The sequence below is a fragment of the Gymnoscopelus braueri genome (assembly GCF_963280865.1).
Source record: "Gymnoscopelus braueri genome assembly, chromosome: 1".
Taxonomy (NCBI): Eukaryota; Metazoa; Chordata; class Actinopteri; order Myctophiformes; family Myctophidae; genus Gymnoscopelus; species Gymnoscopelus braueri.
In genome coordinates, this window is record NC_137603.1 from 19,474,582 (window position 1) to 19,494,189 (window position 19,608).

General features: G+C 42.6%; 1 protein-coding gene across 1 annotated transcript in view; it reads right to left on the reverse strand.

The window, feature by feature from the left end:
* Nucleotides 1-3,362: 3,362 nt before the first annotated feature.
* The window catches only part of LOC308083149 (Golgi apparatus protein 1-like), a gene marked incomplete at its 5' end in the record, with an annotated part of 48,267 nt that continues 32,021 nt past the window's right edge, over nt 3,363-19,608 (reverse strand). The window contains 19 exons of the mRNA XM_080425311.1: nt 3,363-4,426; nt 6,206-6,312; nt 7,134-7,254; nt 7,608-7,715; nt 8,003-8,104; nt 8,293-8,435; nt 8,551-8,674; nt 8,933-9,070; nt 10,366-10,458; nt 10,984-11,101; nt 12,107-12,195; nt 13,124-13,237; nt 14,351-14,413; nt 14,544-14,630; nt 15,199-15,336; nt 15,877-15,894; nt 18,450-18,603; nt 18,787-18,888; nt 19,062-19,183. Coding sequence (XP_080281437.1) covers nt 4,259-4,426; nt 6,206-6,312; nt 7,134-7,254; nt 7,608-7,715; nt 8,003-8,104; nt 8,293-8,435; nt 8,551-8,674; nt 8,933-9,070; nt 10,366-10,458; nt 10,984-11,101; nt 12,107-12,195; nt 13,124-13,237; nt 14,351-14,413; nt 14,544-14,630; nt 15,199-15,336; nt 15,877-15,894; nt 18,450-18,603; nt 18,787-18,888; nt 19,062-19,183 — 2,109 coding nt within the window. The 3' untranslated portion in view covers nt 3,363-4,258. The remainder of the gene's footprint in view (nt 4,427-6,205; nt 6,313-7,133; nt 7,255-7,607; nt 7,716-8,002; nt 8,105-8,292; nt 8,436-8,550; nt 8,675-8,932; nt 9,071-10,365; nt 10,459-10,983; nt 11,102-12,106; nt 12,196-13,123; nt 13,238-14,350; nt 14,414-14,543; nt 14,631-15,198; nt 15,337-15,876; nt 15,895-18,449; nt 18,604-18,786; nt 18,889-19,061; nt 19,184-19,608) is intronic.

Genomic DNA, 19,608 nt, shown 5'->3' on the forward strand with positions numbered 1-19,608 from the left:
ACTAAGCTTTTGTCCATTTTTCTCAATAATGAAATAATCAGCTTCCTCTTTTTATTTGGGATTGGCCATGGTATAAGCACGATAAAGCACTCTTGAGGTCTCCCGATATAGGAAAATATCACCCCAACTTCATTGTTTCCACAATATCTGGACAGCTCATCATGCAATATTGCATATCTGCTGGCAGTGAGATGAAGTGGGTGGTATAATACCAAACTTCCCAGCCAACTACAGTATATATAAAAAAGAAAATAATATGACCTCCAAATAATGGTTGGTTACCTGATGTGTGCGTTATTATTCTCTCCTTGGGCTGGATATATTGACATATTTGGGGTTTCCTCTACAGTGACTATAGCAGTATATAGAAAGCTGATTGTTGAATGTTGGGTCATAGCTGAAAATCTATGCATGTAAAAAAAAAATCTATGTATAAAGATCGGTATGTCCATTTGGCCAAATGAGATGCAGAAATAAAAGCGAAACCTATGAATAGCATATCCATGTTTCTTTTTTGTGAATCTCTAGTTACCGATAGTGACTTGTTATTGGTTAAAGTTATTGTAAGTGACATGTTTTTGTTAAAACAATTATTTTTTTGTTTAAGTATTAAAGCTCTATATTTTGACAGTAATCATTTCAGTAACAAGCATCTCCTAATCTTTCCATCTCTTCAGTAAAGAGAAAATACAGTTTATGGATCACCAATTTCATCCATTCAGGAAAGAGAAGCCATTTATCAGCTTCAAGTTTATAGTGTTGCAGTTCACATTTTGTCTGCAAATTTTGGGTTCGTTCCATCGCTTCCAATTTCACTTGTTTATCCTGTATGAGTTCTCTCTCCTGATTGGATCAAATTAGTATCCCAACTTGAAAATGTATTCTGCTCACTAAAGAGCTAGAGATGAGGAGACCCCTATTACTGAACCGAGATTCTATAGCAATGATTACTATGGGAATATGGTCCTATTTAAAACTCATTGTAACAAAAGAATATCACTTACGGCAGCTTTCATATTCATAAATATGACTACTTCCATCAGGCCAAGTGAAGGAGAACATTGTGATCTGTGTGACTTTGTTCACTAACTGCGCACACAGTACTTACTATAAATAGTTCAAGATTGGACAGAGAGGCCATGCCGTTATTAGACTATTATCATATATTAAATTGGCTAATGGGAGGGCCGGCGGACCCCGGCCACGCCACTCTGACATAACCATAAACAAACGGCATATATGGAGATCCGGTTGTCCAGAGACATAGATCCGCTATGCCCATATATGGTCATGTGTACATATGGGGCCGACCAACTCGGCACGCACATCGGCAAGGACTCAAGGGCCCGTTGTCGAGTCATTCGGATAGGCGGTTGTCCAGAACCGCTGATCTGACCGATATGTCCATATAGGTTTCAGATGTGAGGGCTGCATAGCGGCCCTCACATCTGAAACTGGGAACTTAAAAAGTGACTGAAAATTTGACTTTAGTCCCTAGTTTTTTCTTCTTTCATGAAAGAAATGTCCTCAATCTTGCAGTGATAACTAATACACAACCAGGGTGTTATACAATTAAATATTATATTAAAGCTGCAATATTTGTTTACAGATTGGCTCCTAAGGACTGAGCCATCTAGAAGAGATCAGTCTGTGATCCTTCTTTGTCTGTCTGTGAGCCTGTCCGGGGAAAATCTTGCAAACCAATGGACAGATCAGCGCCAGATTTCTTTTCACATATTGTTTGTGAGTATTATTTTCTTTCACTTTTTTGAATTTTAATTGCATACATATGCCTACTTTAAGTCAAAGAGGTCAGATTGGGCTGAAACTTAGCCCATATCTGGATATAACTGGTAACAATTACTTATGTTGTAATACTGACATCATAAATGACTGACGTCATGGACTGGCCACAAGACATCCGAGATCCACATGTATGCCACAATAATTAGACCCTGACTTATCGATAGTCACACAACCTGAAAATAATAGTTCCATTTTAAAGTTTCCTTTAGACATAACCAATATGTGAACACGCTGGCCGTACTATTTTGCTTCTAGATATGTAAAAGCACTATTACTCCTCCCTCACGTGTGATTTATACGAGTCCAATCGCAACACATTCAATAGGGTGAAGCAAGGAGAAAAACTCCCCAAAGAGATTGTTTTAAAAGAGACCAGTGCCGTCAGGTAGGTACAGTAACAAGTAGGAAGCTGAAGCTGTTAAGAGAGTCATCTGATGGATGCAAACAAATGGCTGTAACACAAATGCTGTTGCACGAGCTGTGAAAACATAAAAAAGGTCATGACGTACATACAGTACATGCTTTGGAAGCCTGCCTGAATCACATTCATTTTCAGTTACTTCCATGCAAAACCATTGCCTTCAAAAGGATTCAGACTAATCAGTCAGCATCAATCAGAGACAGAGCCTCTATCAAGCCAACGCCAAACCTGTTCCTCACAAATGCTGATTTGGGCTGATTTGATGGAGCATGTTGAGTGGGCTTGCTAGGCTGTGGGGCAGTGGGCCCACTACACGAATGCCGATGCAGGTTTGATATACGAGTATTATGCCCATCATATTTGTACAATGTCTCACAACTCTAGCAGATAACAGTCTGTAATGGTGTCATTTGACAGGATAACTTGCTTGACTCTCTCTCACACCTTACTTTTTTGGCTCACTTTGTATGCAACATTGTAACCTTAAAAACGCCTGTTTTTAACTTTTCTCTGATTAAGTCAGCCAAAACTAAAGATTTTGGCACCGGCGCAAAAAAAACTCATAGGTGAAGCCTCAAACACTCTAAAACACACATGCATGTGTGTGTGTGTGTTGACACGCCCGTCTGTACCTGTGATATTTTAAGCTTAACCAAACCCACCCGAACCCGCGGGTCAACCTGCGGCAACCGCAGTTTGAGGGTTGACCCCATGCATCACTAGTGGATAGGGTAATTTAATCTCATGGTGAAAATGTCCAGTGAGGATCGTCTGACAGAGTGCTTGCACATGTGCATCCATGCAAACACCTACAGTGTACAACTACAATGTACACACACAAACACACACTCGCGCGTACGTACGTACGCACACGCACATACACACACACACACACACAAGTAGTTCATCTGAAATCGGTATCAATCATTAGTAAACAATAAATAAGGCAAAAAACAATCAAACAAAAATAAAAAAGTGCAATGATTCAGTTAGCATTTAGATAAAACTTCTGAATGAAAATGTCCACTCAAAATCCCAACGATGCAGGGCGGACTGACTGTTTGGCATAGGATTTCATCATCGTCGCCATCATCACATCATCATCATCCACTGGTGTTTTTTCGGTAGTCAGTGATCTGGACCGGAAGTGCTCCAAACCTGGGGAGCAGGGGAGCCATGAGAGAAAACGAGGATGTTTTTTTAACATTTCAGGAGCCCAAAAACCCCTCTGTGAGGACACCGCATTATCGAGGCACCGCATTATAGAGAATCAGGGAGCCTCAATCTCCTGGGACTTTAACATGTGGCACGAACCCCCAGGACGCAAAGCTCAATGCCTCCTTAACATGACAAGCAACTGGACGGGGGGACGGGGGGGGGGGTCCACACTCCCTAATACCTGACTTCAACTCATTCCATTCTTACAAGAGAGAAGCGACAAGGCGCGCTTGTTTGACCGTCAGTAATCTGAGAAGCTGAAACTCAAAAATCGCCAGATGCTCGCCTTCGGTCCGAAAACCCCCCCTAAAGAGTCATTAAAAGAAGGCTTGCTCATAGTTTACAGCAGGGTCAGTCAGTAGTTCAAAAGATGCACAGCTACAAGGTTCTAGAAAAACATGTCCCTCTGGGCACAGAGGGCTGCATCGTCCTGGGTTAATTCAGACAGAGAGAGAGAGAGAGAGAGAGAAAGAAAGAAAGAGAGAGATAGAGAGAGAGAGAGAGGGAGGGAGAGAAAGAGGTAGGAGGGCCTCTACAGCAGAACGACACATTTAACCAATAGGCTTCAGCAACAGCAGGACAGGATCAAAAGCAAATCCATATGCAGGAAGTTGGCACTGTGCCGAGTGGCTGCTCACACAGACGTCGGTGCTTCGGAGAGGAGGAAGAAGGTGGTTGGAGTTCAAAACCCTCCTCCACTCACCTCACTGGGGCCCCAGTGGGGTGGGTGGAGGCTTTGGGTGTCAGGGGGGGTCACAGGGATTAGACGCTATAGTCTTTTCCAGGGTAGGGGGGTCCCCCTCCTCTCTCTCTCTACCTATCCTTAAGTTCCTGGGTCACGCGTTTGGTGACGCGTCCGCACAGCAAGCCCACCAGGAAGAGAATGCACACGCTCAGTGCCATCACCAACAGGATGTAGTTCTTGGAGGGTGAAGTCATCACCTGCACGGCCAAGTCTGAGAAACCCTCCGCTGGCGCCACCTGAAGGTGAGAAGAGCATAAATACCACAATATTAAAACATGCTGTCTGTCTGTGAGCACCTAATCTCGACGAAATCACCTGGACAAATCGTAGTGTAGTTAGGCAACAGTTTGTGTTGTCAGACCACAGCCCGGTCAGCCTACATAAGGTGTTTGTAGGGCCTAAATGCCTTAAGCCATTGACTTAGATTATTAACTGTATAGGGAGACAGTGATATATCTATACAGCCAAACAATGAGAGTTAAGTAGAGACATACCTATCTAGAGAGACCTACGTAGATAGACAAGGAGAGAGAGACAGAGACGCATACGCTGAAAGATAATCTGTAGCAATAAAGCACTCTGCCTGGAACAATGTTTCTAAACATGGTAAAAGCTTTGTTTATCCTTTATCCCTTAAGTGTGGTCGCTTTGACCTTGTGTGCATTTGCCCCGTTCTTCATTGGGAAATTAACTTCAACTAGAATACCGAGGGCTACTAATACCTGACCCTTGTGTGAGGAACAGAGAGGAAGAAGACCAAGCTCATGAACAGCAGGGGGAGGAGTAACAAATTCACTAAGAAATAGTGCAGTAACCGTTGTCTGTAATAATGGACCAGATAAATCTGTTTTCCGAAATCTGGTTGGAATCCAAAGAGGCTAGCCTGTCTCTTTGTATGGGTTTGTCCGCGTTTGTTAATCTTGCAAAATGCTGGACCGATCAGTGCCAAGCTTTGTATACACCGTGAGTAGGCCACAGAAGTACCCCCACCACTTTCTTAAATATTTAACTTTAATCTATATATAAAGGAAGTCAATGGGCCTCTGATCGGGCTGAAACCTTGCCCAGTTTTGGTGTGTCATGTCATAGATATGTCACAGATGACTGACGTCAGAGGCTGGTCACATGAAGTCTGAGATTGGAGCCACGTCGTTCCTATGCGGATCCCGAGATCCACATGATTTCCCAGTTGATCACCACCATGTTTGGGCATGAAGAAACACACACAGATTTGTGGTATTTATAGATCCTAGACCGGTGCACACCGGCTTACTCGGGAACGATGCAAGTTGGAAATGCATGGTCCAACCAAATTCCCACTTATTCCCAGTTTTGTGCGGAACAGACACACACACACACACACACACACACATAGTATACACTCACACCTTGTGAATTTATAGATAATAGATAGATAATAATAGATGATACTGTAGCGGGCGGCTGTGGCTCAGGAGGTAGAGCAGGTCGTCCATTGATCCGTGGGTCGGCGGTTCGAATCCCAACTCCTCCTGTCCACATGTCGAAGTGTCCTTGGGCAAGACACTGAACCCTACAATGCCTCCAATGATTCGGTCGGCGCTAGCTTGCCACCATTGGTGTGTGAATGTGGGAAAAGTGGGGACGCTGGCGTCGACTGTTCGCCGCTCCACCTCCCAATGCCCCCCCCCCCTGTATGAACGAATGAACCATTGTAAGGCGCTTTGAGTAAGTTTGAGTACTTAGAAAAGCGCCATATAAATGCAATTCATCATTATTATTGTAGCTGTTTAGATTTTTTACTAAAACCTTTTATCGTATTGATCATATTTTATTTTGTATATTGACTTTGCACTTAATTCTGGGTTGTTTTATTGGGATGCGCCATTTTGTTTCATTGTCACTTTGAATTATTGAGTTAAATGGTTTAACACCTACCTGTAGTTTTTGTTATCGTTTGTATTCAGTATAGTGAATGAGTGAGTGAGTGACCACAATATTCAACTGTCTGCACCATGGTGCCCTCTGGTGGTTACCTTAGCAGCATAGCTCCACATGTCGATGCGATCCTGTAGTCTTTTCTTACACTCTGGCTGCAGACGCACTCGCTTGTCCTGTAACGCCTCCATCAGACAAGACATCTCTGCATGGATGGGCGGATGCATGGAAAGATGAATGGATGCAGGGAAAGAGACAGTGAAATATTATTGGAGGGCAAGGAAAGCGTTCCTCCACACAGGACACATCAGCTTGTATTGCTGAATAATACACAGTACATTTAAAATGAATTATAAAATACACATACTAACATCACTTACTGGATCTATTTACCAAGCATGAGACTTTCTGTTAAATGGTGTAGCATTTGAACATGTTATCCTTGTGTCTCATCTCTAGTGGTAGTTTATAGTAACGTAGTACTATAACAGCGCCCTCTAATCTGTAATGAGGGTTTATGCTGCGTTCACACTGGCAGCTACAAAAGAAACAAAGCTACAAAGCGACGCAGTGCATCTGTCGGCGAGTTGCTGTTGAAGTGTTGATCAACGCGCTCGTTGACGTAATCAAGCGTGTGTCCGACGAGCGAGAAAAATATAAAGGAAAATAAAGCCTGGGGCTAAAAAGGACATGGAACTAGCGGACAGAAATAATTTGTTTTCCCCCATTAAAAGCAGGAATTATGTGGAGAGCGTGAGTGGTGAGTGGGAACAACACTTGGTCATTTTGTAGCTTTCTAGCTGTAGTTGAAGCCAGCTCAAGTTGGATTGTAGCTTTAGACGTTTGAAGCAGCTACAAACGTCGGCCGTCGCGTTGAATCTTCAAGTCAGTGGCTTCCATTGAAAATGAACGGTACACTGTAGATTTGTATCCAACAGTGTGAAACACAGTATTACAGTAACAATAGGGAACCAAATGGCATCCTCTAATCTCTAATGAGAGTTTATATAGTAACAGAGTACTTACGGCGTCCTCTGCCTGGAGTGATGGCAGCACAGTGATGTTTCAGATCGAGAGCACAGGCTGTGTGGAGGACCGGGTCGACAAAGATGTCCGCCTTACTCTCCTTCAGCATGGTTAACACCTCCTGGAAAACACAAGAACATCAGTCCAAATCATTAAAAAAATTAGAAAAATTATGAAAATGTGTGCAAATCTTTGAATATATATTGTTTTAAAGCAAACATTTTTAACTCAAATTAGCTTCTAGGGGTCCCTGGAACAAAATATTTTGAGATGGGGGTCGGCGGCCAAATAAATATAATTTTTGGGGTCCTTGACATGAAAAAGATTGAGCACCACTGATATAGAAACATACGTTTTTTTCAGAATGCTGTTGGGATTTAGAAGACATTGGTAGAATGGGCCTCAGGTCTAAATGGGTTAAGTTAGAGTAGAGGCTGTTTATTAGGGTTGTAGGTGGTGGTATGACGCAGTTACCTTCTTGCAGGCGTCCTGTTTGATCTTCAGCAGGTTGACTTTCAGACACTCCTCCACCTGTCCTGTCTGCTCCTGAGCTGCAGCCTCCTCAGCACACAGCCTGGAGATCTACGGCAGGGAAGAGGTGACAGGAACTACATGTTTGCGGTTTTCCTTTTTTGTAAAATAATATTGACTTATAACAAAAGGCTTCTCAATATTCTGATAACCAACCGAAATATGGCTGCTGATCTGTGCAATTAACGATATGATGAAAAAATAATCTAAAACCTTTTTTATAATCTACATTATTATAATCGTTTTTTGACATTTGTGAATCGATTCATAATCGTCCATGGCCGAATCACGATTAATTGCTGAATGGATTATATTTTTCACCCCTAGCATTCATGTACCTCATCGGTGCAGTGGATCTGGAGTTGTGGATCCAGTCTGTAGTCCAGAGCAGACTCCTGCAGGATCACCCTTATCTGGTCCTCACAGTCTGGAGACAATCTCTACACACACACACACACACACACACACAAATTAACATGCACGTTATTTTAGCTGTATTTACTATTTATCATTGTATTTCATTTGGATTAGAGATGATCAAATAATATAATGTAAAACCAAACAAAAAACAAGACTAAAGAGTTCAACTGAAATGAACAGTGTGAAGGCAGCATCATAGTTAACAGACCTGGTCAGCATATTTGAGTTTAAGACAGGAGATAACTTGTCCCTCTAGTTCCGAATCATCGCTGGCTTTGTTCAGGATGCTCTGACAGAACTTAGGGATGTCTGCCCGACACGCCTTCCTCAGCACCGGATTCAACCTGTAGTCTAACACACACACACACACACACACACACACACACACACACACACATACAGAGTTATGGTTTGTATTGGTGACTATCTCTAGTGTGTGCGTGTGTCTGTCTGTCTGTCTGTTTACCTGTATTCTGTGTGATCTGTCTCTTGGTGATCATTTGTTTACACTTGGGGTCCATCAGCTCACTGTTCTTATTCTGTTTGAGACACTGAAGGACGTTCCTTGCATCTGCATCCGTACAGAACCTCTACACACACACACACACAAAAAACATGCACACCGATGGACCAATGGATAGAAAGACAAACAGATACGCAGGTAAGAGGACATCAAAGAAAGAGAAACGGTGTAATATTTGTTTCCTTGTCCAAATGTATGTCATGTGCCTGCTTTGACTAGGTGTTGTCTCATATGAAAAAAGCACTTTGAATTGAACTGAAAATGTAATGTTATTTCTAAATCCTGTGTCCTTCTCTTGTCTGCATTTTACTGTCCAATAACACACCTTGATCATCTGCTTGCAGACTCTCATGAGCTGGTAGTCCAGTTCTGGATCGCTCATCTCCACCTCCTGCAGTCTGAAAATCCTCTGATGACAACGCTGAGATAACTGCTTCTTCTGCTCCTTCAAACACTCGATCATCTGAGAGAGAGGTTTAACATTATTATTAGAATAATCACTTCAATAGGTTATTAGAATAATCACTTCAACACAATTATACACCTGTTAACACTTAAAAAGGGACATGAAACTCTAAACCATTTGTTTAAGAGGTTAACAGATATACAGCTGTTTCTTGTTTTCTGCATAGGTTTGCTGCAATCTTTTGTAGCTAAATCTGCTTTTTTTTCCTGTTCTTCCAGGGTCTGACGAGCGGATTCACTTGCATTTCCTCTGATTGTAGCTCTATTCTTTCATCTCATCTCTCTCATCACAAAAGATCACTTATGACATGTTGTGTTTGGAAAGAGAAGAGAATCCAGGCAGAGCAGCAGTAACAGCGTTGTAAATCAGCAGGGTTATTAACCAGCAGCTGTGTGTAGCCGGGAGGACAGCTCAACAGACAGTGGACGTTCATCTCTGACATCTTGTTTGCAAAGTATTTATCCATTTTAGCATTAACCAGCATTTAACTGCTGGTGAAAAAGTTTGATATCACAATTTGCACATCTCATCTCGTCTTTCTGGCAGTGGTGGAAGAAGTATTTAGATATTTTACTTAAGTAAAAGTAGCGATCCCACAATATAAAAATACTCTGTTACAAGTAAAAGGCCTGTGTTCAAAATGTTACTTGAGTAAAAGGACAAAAGTATTGGCATAAAAATATACTTAAAGTACCAAGTAAAAGTACTTAAATGTTTGAAAATAGACGATCTACAAGCTCACAACGCGTCGCATCCGCGACGCGTTGTGAGCTTGTAGATCTGCTATTTTCAAATAGCCTATGTAAAAAATAGGGCTAAAGTGGTTAATGTAAGTTTTATAATAGAATGATTTATATCTGCAAAGGAACTAGTAACTAAAGTTTTCAAATAATTGTAGTGGAGTAAAAGTACAATATTTGCCTCTGAGATGTAGTGGAGTAGAAGTAAAAGTATTGAAAATTGGAAATACTCCAGTAAAGTAAAAATACCTGAAAATCGTACTTAAGTACAGTACTTGAGTAAATGTACTTAAGTTACTTTCCACCACTGCTTTCTGGGCTGTCAAGTAATGTCAGAACTCTTCTACACTCCACTCCGCCCCCTCCCCTTCACCTCACACCACCCCCACGACTGACCACGCCAACTACAACGTTCTCTCGTTTTGATATCCTGAAATTATCATTGAAAAAAGGAAAAGGAAATTTCCCTTCAACCGACTTATACCCTGTAATCATGATATTGGTGCGCACATCAACAGTTGCTGAATGTCGGTGCATTTGTACCAGACTCACCTGGGCATTACCAAAATTCACATTGGAACACAGGCGATTGATGTCCGTCTTACAGGAGTCGTATAACTCCGGCTCCAAACGAATATCTTCAGACTGTGGAGAGAGGAGAGGACTTTGTTTTTATACACAGTTTTTACACATTGGTTTGCAGGTTCAAGTTCCAGCTGAAAATTATGAATATTTTTGTTTAGACTTGTCTGTGAAATTGATCATACAGCTGTATATAGCTTTGGCCATATATTGTACATAATCAGACCATGTTCTCATCCTAATGGCATTATTCTTTATTTTGCATACATTTACATGCTTAAAAGTTATTAAAAGTTACAGAAATTAACAGAATAATTGAATGAGTGCTGGTTAAATGTCAATGCGTGGTTAATAAGTCATGGACATTTGTGTTTAGTTTGTAAATCATTTCTGCAGGGACTATATTTGGTTATAATCCACGCTTAAAATGCATTAAGCAACAAAAAATAACTAAGCAATGATACACAGTGCACATTACAGTAAACCATTTTTAAAAGCATTCCATGGTTCCATGGAATGCTTTTAAAAATGGTTAACTGTAATGTGCACTGTGAGTCATAGTCAATGGGCTAGGGTGAGTGGGCCTACCATCTCTAGCTCCTCCACACGCAGCTGCTTGCGGCATTTAAGGGAAACGCGCTGTTCCTTGACGTCCTGGAGCGTGTCATTTCTCACTGTGGTGCTCAGACAGATCACTACATCCACCCTGAGAGACAGTCAGAGACACAGAAAGAGAAAGAGACAGAGAGAGAGAGACAGACAGACACACACACAGACACACAGACAGAAAGAGAGAGCGAGAGACAGAGACAGATAGACAGACATGCAGACAGAGAAAGCGGGACAGATGTTTCCGTTAGAATCACATTGTAACTATTCCAAAACCAGCAACTCTGGCACGTTTTGGTTCTAGAGGCACGTCTGAGTAAGCTGCTAGACGAGCAAATGCCTGCGGTGAGCTGCCGTCGGCCTTACGCGTCAATGATCTCGCCATCCGAGTTGGCAAGCCGCTGTGTACTACGGAATAGGTTATCACATGAACAAATACAAACGTTCTCAGCCAATCACAACAATTATTTTTATATTGTACATTAACGCCATCACCGTGAATGTAGATATACAGTCACCAGATTCATATTGTACATTAACACCATCACCATGAACATAGATTTAAGGTCAATACATGTTCCTTCCGACAGCTTTCCGAACTATAGTTCAGAAAGTCAGGATATCTGGGGGCGCAGGAGCGTCCGAATAGTTTTTTAGCAGAGGTTCTGAATGATGTCAAAATGTAGTTATAGTATTATCTCCTCCCTTTCCTAAAATCCATGATAAGCGAAAGAAAGCGAGTTGCCATCACTATTGCTGAACCCTGATTAAAGAATCAAGTCAGACAACAGAACAGCTTAGCATTGCATTGAATTTATATATTATGTATTTAGAAGATTGGCAGCCCAAAGACTCACACACTTTTTTTTGTTTAACAAACGCTCTCATGACCAAAGAGGAAGCCAAATGCTGTGTCCACACATGCTGAGACAACTACCATCTTTATTAGCCTTAATTTTCACCAAACAAGTACCCTGGGCTTTTTTAGGCAACCATGTTAAATATTCATACAATGCATAAATTGCTGGAAGCAATGTTAATCCGAAAAGACATCAGCATCCACGTTCAAAAACCCATACAGGTGAAACCCTGAGGGACTCACTTCTTCTTGATGTTGGGACACAACTTGAGCACATCCTCCTTACAGGCCATCTTAAACTTGTAGGAGAAACGGAAGTCTTTCATCTGAATCTGTAGGAGAGGACGAGATGCAGACACATTCTGTCACATTAGATCAACTCTATCAATGTTCTCATCCTAATCCAGAAACCACGAAGCATTAACCTTCAATTGGTCTCTCTGGGCATATTAGCGCTATGTAGGAAAAGATGTATAGTTCATATCTTCATAACGGTGGCTCATACGCAGAGGATATGGTGTTAGCTTAACCCATTAAGACCGGGAACGCGTCTGTCATTTTTAGATTTCTCTGGGCTATTCAAAAATAGCAGATATACAAACTCATAGCGCGTCACCGAGTGCCGCGCTATGAGCTTGTATATCTGCTATTTAAAAGAAGAAAATAAATCTTGAAAATGTGCGCAAATCTTTGAATATACATATTTTATAAAGCAAACATTTTTAACTCAATTATTTGCTTTTGGGGATTCTACAAAATGTAGAAAAAAACGTATGTTGCTATAATATCAGTGGTTCTTTTTTCATGTCAAGGACCCCGAAAATGACATGTATTTGGCCGCGGACCCCCACCTCAATATGTTGTTCCAGGGACCCCCCCAAGAAGCAAAGATTTGAGTTAAAAATGTTCGCTTAAGAAAAAATATATATATTCAAAGATTTGCACACATTTTCCCCATTTTTCAAAAATAGCAGATCTGCAAGCTCATAGCGCGGCACTCGGTGCCGCGCTATGAGCTTGTAGATCTGCTATTTTTGAATAGCCCAAAGAAATCTTAAAATGACACAGATGCGTTCCCGTGAATGAACGACATTAAAACAAAGAGAACGAGACAGAAACATGCACAGACAGACGGACAGAGCAACACACAGGCAGAGAGGGCAGAGATTAAAAAAAAGACAGAGTGACAGACAGACACAGAGGTCATACAGACAGATGGGCATAGAGGACAGACAGAGTCTGTGTCTGTTATTTACTGACCAGCTGGAAGTGTGTGACTCCCACGGAGCATTTGTCGTTCATCTCTCTCTGGTGTTTGTTCTGAACCAAACACTCCATCAGCTCACCTGTGTCCATCTGGTTATCAGCAGCATCCTACACGCACATACACACACACAGATAAAAACACACCACATACACACATGATGGACAGGGACTGAGGCAGGAGAGTCAAGATTTCAGAGTACATGGAGAGATATAACAAGAACTAGAAAAGGTGCAATCAATAGAGCGCAAATCCCTGCCGGGAGGCATTCCCTACTTACGTAAATCCTACCTACGTAAAAAAAGAACACAACAATTACCGATATTTCTAATATTTTGTAAAAATCTATTTAAAAAAAAACATTTAACTTCTAAGCAAAGAATCAATCAAAATAAACACAAATAACACAAAAATAGCTGATCTACAAGCTCACAATGTGTCGCAACCAAGCCCCCAGAACCCAGTGGTTTCATTGAAGCCAAATGGACATGCTGGCCATTCATGGTACTGCAGGCCTGGGGCCTCAACATGAACGAGCGAAAACGGTTTCGACCAATGGGCTCGACTCACGAGCGTGCGCACGTGCTTGCGCACGGGGCTGCGCGCTTCTGTGACGCAAAACGCGTCACTTCTGTGACGAACTGGGGCCCTAAATAGGCCGCGCCCACCAAATATCCAACCCGGAAGAAGGGGTGATTTCGGCCCATGCGCTGGGTGAGCAACTCAATGCAAGTGGATGGGAGGAGATTTCGGGTGCCCTCTCTATTATTTTTAACTCTATGGTCGCAACGCACAGCGTTGTGAGCTTCTAGTAGTGCTGCACGATTAATCGAAAAAAGATTGTGATCTCGATTCAGACACCTATGCGATCTCGATTTTAAATAATGACGATTTTTTTTCCAATTTTTTTTTTTTGCTTAATATTTTTATATTTACAAGAGAATTGTGTGAGAATCGTGTGAGAATCGTGATCTCAATTCTTATGGAGGAAATCGTGATTCACATTTGAGCAAGAATCGTGCAGCACTAGCTTCTAGAGCTGCTTTTTTTTGCCTATAATGACATGCCCAAGTTAGAGACGCCAGGTTGAAAGTGGTTACAAATCGGGACACACCGGCTGCATAATTGCCGATACCGCTGTTCAGAAAAGTTAAAGTTAAATAATATATCGTCCAGACTGATATATGGGTGGGGAACTAGGTGAGGGTGGATAGGATACTCACGTGACAGTGGGCCTGTAGAACTGGCTCACAGGCTCTCATCAGCAAGGCCTCTATCTGAATGTCCTGTCAAACAACACAACATCCAGCACTGAACCTTTGGTGCAGTAATGGTGGACCATACAGTAATACACAGTAAAAATCCATGGTGGTAATTTAACCCTGAGCGGGCACAAATAATGGAATCAGGTTGTACCTCTGACTCCAACTCCGTCAGGTTTCCCACCACCTCTTTACACATGGGAACCAGGTCCTCCAAGTGGTCCTGAAGACACTCCAGTTCCTGCAACAACACAGTAGTTTCACTATGAGTAAACCAGTATGAGTGGGAATATGACTGGTTGTGTCTGCAGTGGTGGTGGTCGTAGTATCCTCCTATAATTCGAATAAGCTCTGTGCGGTGTGCCCAAAATCTCTTCTGCCCGGTTCTCCTCAGTGGCCGGAGCAATTGATCTGAATTTGCACACAGCCATTCACCATTACCATGTGCACGGAACAGCGGAGCCCGTTTTTCGCTTTCCCCAAATGTCCGCTGTTTATTAGCGTTTTTCTGTTTGCTGGCTCCCGGGTTGCCAAATCATGTGCGCATATCCCCCCACGGGTATGGTCTAGTTCTTATAACTAGTCTGTCTGTGTACAATACACAACAGTTTGTCCACACATTTTGTCAACCAGAGGGTGCTGAAAACACACACCTATAGACTGTCTGTGTGAGTGTGACAGAAATGAGAAGTTTTCACCCCATTCTATTTATTCTCGTTTGTTTTCTTGGTTTGTCTTTTGTTGTTAGCAAAATTGAAACTAGATGACTTTTCGTAGTTGCAATAGTGTATGTATATATTAAGTATTACCTGTCCAGTATCTGTCTTGTCACTGCACCATTTCCCCAGGTCAGTCATACAGCGTCTCTGGAGTTCAGGGTCTAACTTGACATCCAGCGCCCTCTGGTGGAGAACCCTCTGTACCTCCACCTTACAGTCCCTAGATAACTGCACACACACACACACACATACACACAATTCGTGAGTGCAAAACACACATACATACAAACACACACACGCGCGCACACACACACACACACACACACACACACACACACACACACACACACACAGACATACAAGCATGCTGACACAAGCAAACACACAAATGCTGGGGATTACATAATCACACAGAACCAGTTTATCATGAGTCATTCCATTAGACAGTGTAATTACACCACTGAGGCCAATCAGCAAGTCCCTCTACATGTACCTAGTACCTCATTGGCTACCAGGCAGGACACAGGCTACAAGCAAAACCCAGACAGAGCTGAAGTGGACTCAATTATTTATTAACTGAATTATTCTGAAGCGTGTGCCGTTCAACTGGATTGTTTTGCCCCATGGTTCCAAACAGGTGTTCTTTATTTCTGATTGTATCTTTTACATGCTGTATTATTAATTGATCCCAGATGGGGAATTTTCTCAACCCGCCACCATGATCAATACTTTTCATCGAAGAGGGTGATTGGTTGGGTGGAGACTTACATTGTCTTCTGAACTTGGCTGTCAGACAAAGAGTGAGAATGTGTTAAACTAAACTATGTGATGAGGCAACAGTCCAATTCTTCTTGCAACATTATCGACAACGGAAATACTACCACCTCCTTGGAATCATCTTTCTATCTCTGTGAAATACTTCATTATAATAATAATAATAATATCTCAAATTTATATAGTGCTTTTCTAAGTACCCAAAGACGCTTTACATAGGGGGAGGAGAAAATAACAAAAGAAAATCAACTTCATTAGGAAAAACACAAAGAAAAGGCTAGGACTAACAGTACGTTTTAACAGCGGGCGAGTCTCCGGACGATCGCCGGGCGACATCGTCCAAAAGATAAATAAAATCCATCTTTTCAGATCAACATCGTCCCCCCGCCCACTTCGCCGCATCGCCAGTAGTTGCCGGCTCTCATAGACGCAATAATAATAATAATAACGCACTTCCGGAAAATACTACCCTGAATCGCCCGCTGTTAAAACGCACCGTCAGGAATCAAATGGATAAAAACGGTGGAATAGTGAGACAAGGGGGGTGTGCAGTTAGCTGGGGGAAAGCCATATTGAAGAGGTGGGTATTGAGAGCGGTTTTGAAGGCTTGGAGGGTGGGGGCTTCTCTGTGAGTAATGCATTCCACAGGGTTGGAGCAATAAAAGCCCCATCGCCCCAGGTACGGTACTTGGTCCTGGGGGACCTCAAGGAGGTCGACGTCACTCGACCTGAGGCAGCGGGGCCATGAATGATTCATCGTCATGGTCAATTGTCAATCTTCAGGATATATCGGTTAACTGGCCCTGACAGTCATAATATAAATGAGTAATTACAGAGCACAGCCCTGGGGTGAACGTAGGCCTGTCGCAATTATTGCATAATCGTCATAATCGTTGCCATGTTGAAAAATGTTCACACATTTTCAAATATTAAAAATAGCAGAAATAACTGATCTACAAGCTTAGCGTTGTAAGCTTATAGATCAGCCATTTCTACTATTTTTACATGTATAGAATTATTGTCAACAATTTCTTTGTATATTTAAGTTATTTGTCATATCTGCCCTGTGGCATCATTTTATTACGAAGCCTAAAAGACAAACAGAATTTAAATGTGTATTCATACGTACCAATGTTCAATGGCCAAAAACACACGATTAAATCGTTAATCGCAATTATTTGAGTGACAATTAATCGTCAACTTAAATTAGTAATCGTGACAGCCCCTAGGGTGAAGCAGTAGATGAACAGAGCTCACCTGACACGCTCTCATTCAACCTCACCCGTCTTTCTATTGGAGAGGATCCAATCAACACAACTAAGAGTCAACACCAAAGTAGTTTACAGAGTTCATCCACAAACAGGCCGGGGTTGAATGGTGTTGAAAGATGATGAGGAGTCTACAAACACTCTGGATTAAGAGCGTCTGCTAAATGCATAAACTGTAAACAAACACCTTGGCATGATTTTGAGTAAAGGATCATGCGAGGTGACAGTAGCGTCCTGTTGTACACATCCTGCCACTCCTATATGCAAACAGGACATGAAAAAATACGCTCTGAAGGGAATGAAGCTTTCCTAGGACAGCAGCCTCATACAAGATGGTCCATGGTGTGGGTGGGGGTGGGAGGAGGTGGGTGGAGATGGGTGAAGCACATTGTCACCTTTTTCACCCCCGGGGCTGTTTGCATGCCTGTAGGTTAGGGTCAGCTATTTAAAATGTGCTAATTGCATGGTCTCCTTTCGCTCAAGTTCAGTCTTCTATGGCTTATTGTGCATATAGTTTCTTCTTATTGCTTAGTGCATTCCTTGGCCCTTGTATCGCTGCTTGAAGCTATATTTGCAGTTGAGTTTGAGAACATTATTTTGCATCTTTACTTATGTGACACAGGCAGTGAGGGTGGAGTGGAGTTTATAATATTGGTGATAAGTGGAGAGAGTACGGGGAGACAAGTAATAACTAAAAGGTGCACTTGGTGGAGGTTTTCATGCCCGAGGTTATATGGAGGATAGGTCGGATGCCCTAATTTCAGTTAAGGAAGTGAGCGGGTGGCTGGGGAATAGAGGGGAGGCTGGTTCAGAATCAGGTGTGGAGGAGGTGGTGGCCAGTTCCGTGTGTATGGAGTCGATCTTTGACTCAAAGAAATGATAGGAATGTTTCACATTTGCTGGTGGTGTCCATGGGCTTGAGGAGTTTGCTGATGGTGGACAGAAGTGAAACTTCACCTTGATGTCGTATTAGTCTTGCATTTCCTACTGTCCGTCTCTCCTACACTGTCTCCCTCTCAGCTTTCTTTCCTATTGTCGTTCTCTCCTACATCGTCTCCCTCTCAACATTCCTACCGTCTGTCTCTCCTACATTGTCTCCTTCTCAATTTCCCAACAGTCTGTCTCTCCTGCACCGTCTCCCTCTCAGCTTTCCTATTGCCTGTCTCCCTTTCACTGGACTTGGAGGTACAACTTATGTGGAGTATGGAGTGTGTGTCTGGTGGTCAAGGCCTCCTGGCCAGCTACATACATACTGTACATGCACGCACGCACACGCACACACACACACACAGTGCGTACCCTGCGGCCTTGTTCCTCAGTGCGGTAGGCATGTCGGTACAGACAGGAGAAGACAGCACCAGGCGGCATCAGTTCACTGCTCTCATTCCAGCCGTGTGTGTGACAGAGCCGCGCTGCATCACCCTGACATTTCTTATACAAGACAGTATCCAGTCTGACAAGAGGATTACAACCAAAAAGATATGAATTTTAATATAATACAATACATACAAATCACAAACATGTACCGATATAGGTGGAAGATTAAAGATTAAAAAAATAAAATATGCTTACATTAGTTCTATATTGTCATTAAAATATACATTTTCAAGCAGAGAAAATAAATTAGTACACTTACTTCCAGTCTCTGGAGATGAAGTATTGCAGCTCCAGCAGTCTGTGTTCACAATCCTCCACCATCTTCTCTGTGTACAGGTGTTCCATTAGACAAGACAGGATCCTACACACACACACACACACACACACACACACACACACTAACGCCATTAGCCTGTGGTCGTACCAGGGTATGCATGCTTTTATACAGGTCTGTGTGTGTGTGTGTGTGTGTGTGTGTGTGTGTGTGTGTGTGTGTGTGTGTGTGTGTGTGTGTGTGTGTGTGTGTCTACTCACATGGGGTCTCCATTGCGGATGTGTTTACACGCTGTCTGGATGACAGACTCACAGGCCTCGTTGAGGGCCCGGTCGATCCTGTAGTCGGCCCCGGGGTCCGCAGCTTGGATCAGAGATTGGAGCTGCAGGGAGACCCAGACCACAGCCTGACACTTGTGTGTAGAAATACTGTCTTATTGCAGTTAGTTGTGTCCCTGATGTGTGGTATAGATTAGACTTTATGCTAGGTATAATGTGTTGTCCCTTACTATTATTTATATTACACTAAAAGTGTGGCATACAAAGAAAGTATTAAGACTCACCTATTGGTATTGTATATGTCACAGTACGTTTGGAGAACCAGTACGATTGAAGACAGAGCGCTCGTTTTTAGGCACGGGGCTCCTTCGGGGCGAGGCGGGGCTTTTCGAGACAGGGTTTATTAGCGAGGCTCGAGAGGAGGAGAAGGAGGACGGCGCTGCGAGGCGGGGGGTTATTACGCGAGGCTCGCGAGGAAGAGGAGCCTCCTCCTCCTCCTCCTCCTCGCGTAATAAACCGTCCCGTCCTC